General features: G+C 45.4%; 1 protein-coding gene across 1 annotated transcript in view; it reads left to right on the top strand.

The window, feature by feature from the left end:
- The window catches only part of LOC116222121, a 33,510-nt gene that overhangs the window by 17,582 nt on the left and 13,428 nt on the right, over positions 1-2,500 (top strand). Inside the window, exon 2 of the mRNA XM_031575003.2 lies at positions 1-275. This exon is cut by the window's left edge and continues 7 nt beyond it. Within this exon, the coding sequence (XP_031430863.2) occupies positions 1-275 (275 nt within the window). The remainder of the gene's footprint in view (positions 276-2,500) is intronic.

Below are 2,500 nucleotides of genomic sequence, written 5' to 3' on the forward strand. Positions count from 1 at the left end.
ATGACATTCTGAAGGAGTATGAGCTCAAGTACTGTTTTGTCGACCGGAACAAAGGCACAGGTAATTGCCCGTCTTATATCACCACAGCGCTCCCACCAATATATCAAAGGATCCTCGGGAAAATGGATGCCTGCTTGTCCGATGCCTGCAGCCAGCCATTTCTGGTGGTTGTACGGCACCCGAAAAGACACACCTTTCCCATGCAAGCCATCCAGACCTGCTCTGTGTCTGCCTCCCAACCCTTAGCCCCTGGGGTCCTGCCAAGGAGCCCAAAGGTTAATGGTGTTTGGCTGAAAGAGATGAGTTTAATGAAGAGATAGGGAAACAGGCTTATCTGGTAGTGGCGCTTTAGTAATTAGAGGCTTGACTAGAGAGTGGCCCGCTGCACTTTGGATTGAAGTTTAGTGGAGACAGTTCTTTTCCCCCTCGCTTTGGTTGAGTGTAATTTTATTTAAATGTATGCAGTTTTGCACTTTGTAGCCCAACAATACACATTTGGCCAGTTTTAGGTGGGATTTAGAGTGAAAGAAAATGCAAAAGAATGTGTCCAGAATCGGCAGTGGGCAGATGAATTGAGTGAAAGGGCTCGTCTGTGGGAGGATTGTGTTCAGGTAGCCTCCTGCAGACCACAGTCGTCATGAAAACAACATGAAGCTCATCTGAGTCACACACTCACGTCTCTTTACTTTCCTTTAACGTCAGACTCCCCATTTTTGAATATCTCATCTTAGCAAACGCTGTAAAGGAAGCCCACAGTGACAAGCAATACCAGTCGTCCTCTTTTGAATTAAGGCTGAAATGTACTCAAGTCAGAAGTAATATCAAGCGCAGCGTCTTCAAAGAGACTGGGAGAGTGATGTGTGCTGAGAGAGAGAGAGAGAGAGAGAGAGAGAGAGAGCGAGAGAGAGAGAGGGAGAGAGGGAGAGAGAGAGGGAGAGAGAGAGAGAGAGAGAGAGAGAGGAGAGAGAGAGAGAGAGAGAGAGAGAGGGACAGGGACAGGGACAGGGAGACTGGGCCCTCTGAGGTGATTTAGAGAGAGAGACAGAGAGAGAGAGAGAGAGAGAGAGAGAGAGAGAGAGAGAGAGAGAGAGGGAGAGGGAGAGAGGGAGAGGGAGGGAGAGAGAGAGAGAGAGAGAGAGAGAGAGAGAGAGAGAGAGAGAGAGAGCGAGAGAGAGAGATAGAGATAGAGAGAGAGAGAGAGGGACAGGGACAGGGACAGGGACAGGGACAGGGAGACTAGGCCCTCTGAGGTGATGTAGCTTCTCCTAGCTGATGGCAACAGCATGGCCAGATGAAAGAAGGTTGCTTTTTCCTATTTCCAATAAAACTGTTCTTTTTGAGACAAAGTCCAAACTGTCCATACAGAGATGTTCGTACAGACCTGAGATTGTTGTAGATTGCCGGTGAGGAGCACTCAACTCCAACTGTTGAAGATCTTCACCCGTTTGTGCCTTTTTTATACTTCATATCAATCTCCATTTGGCAAACGATTTGTTCTCTTCCCTTCCCCACCTGAAAGAAACTACTGGAACAACAACAACAACAAATCAACAATGCTAAACAAAATACATTTCAAACAAGATGATGATAATACATCAGTGTTGCTCTACAAAACCAGTTCTAGATCTGATCTAGCTCTCAGGAATGCACTCTCACTCTCTCTTTGTGTGTGTGTCTGTATGTATGTATGTTTATATTTATGTATGAATGCATGTATATGTATGTGTGTGTGTGTATGTATGTGTGTGTGTGTGTGTGTGTGTGTGTGTGTGTGTGTGTGTGTGTTTGTTTGTATGTATGTATGTATGTGTGTGTGTGTGTGTGTGTGTGTGTGTGTGTATGTATGTATGTATGTATGTATGTATGTGTGTGTGTATGTATGTATGTATGTATGTATGTGTGTGTGTGTGTGTGTGTGTGTGTGTGTGTGTGTGTGTGTGTGTGTGTGTGTGTGTGTGTGTGTGTGTGTGTGTGTATGTATGTATGTATGTATGTATGTATGTATGTATGTATGTATGTATGTATGTATGTATGTATGTATGTATATACTGTATGTATGTATGAATGTATGTATATGTATATATTTAAACTAAAAATGAGAATATTACGAATGATGTGATTATAGCATAGAATAATGTAAACGGCGGTGTAACAGTAATCTAGCGCTGGTGTTTTTGGCCGGGGCCACACTGGGGGATGTGGCCCCCGGATCTGCACTAACCCTGGTGGTGATTATGGGGGATTGTTAGTTAACCTGCCCCCTTGTCCCCCCTAGTCATAATGCTGAGCTTCATAGCTCTTAAATGTCACAGGAGGCCGTGCTCTCCAGCCTGACATGCATGCCTGCTGGCCCTAATGAGCGGTGTGTGCAGGAGTGAACGCGAGACCCCATGATCTCACGCACTAACCCCTCCTGGCTTGTCACCCCTCTCTCCTCAGCCCTTCAACTGTCACTCGCTCTCTTTCTCTCTTTCTCTCTTTCTCACAGTTTGTCTATCTC

Source organism: Clupea harengus, chromosome 10 (assembly GCF_900700415.2).
Source record: "Clupea harengus chromosome 10, Ch_v2.0.2, whole genome shotgun sequence".
Taxonomy (NCBI): Eukaryota; Metazoa; Chordata; class Actinopteri; order Clupeiformes; family Clupeidae; genus Clupea; species Clupea harengus.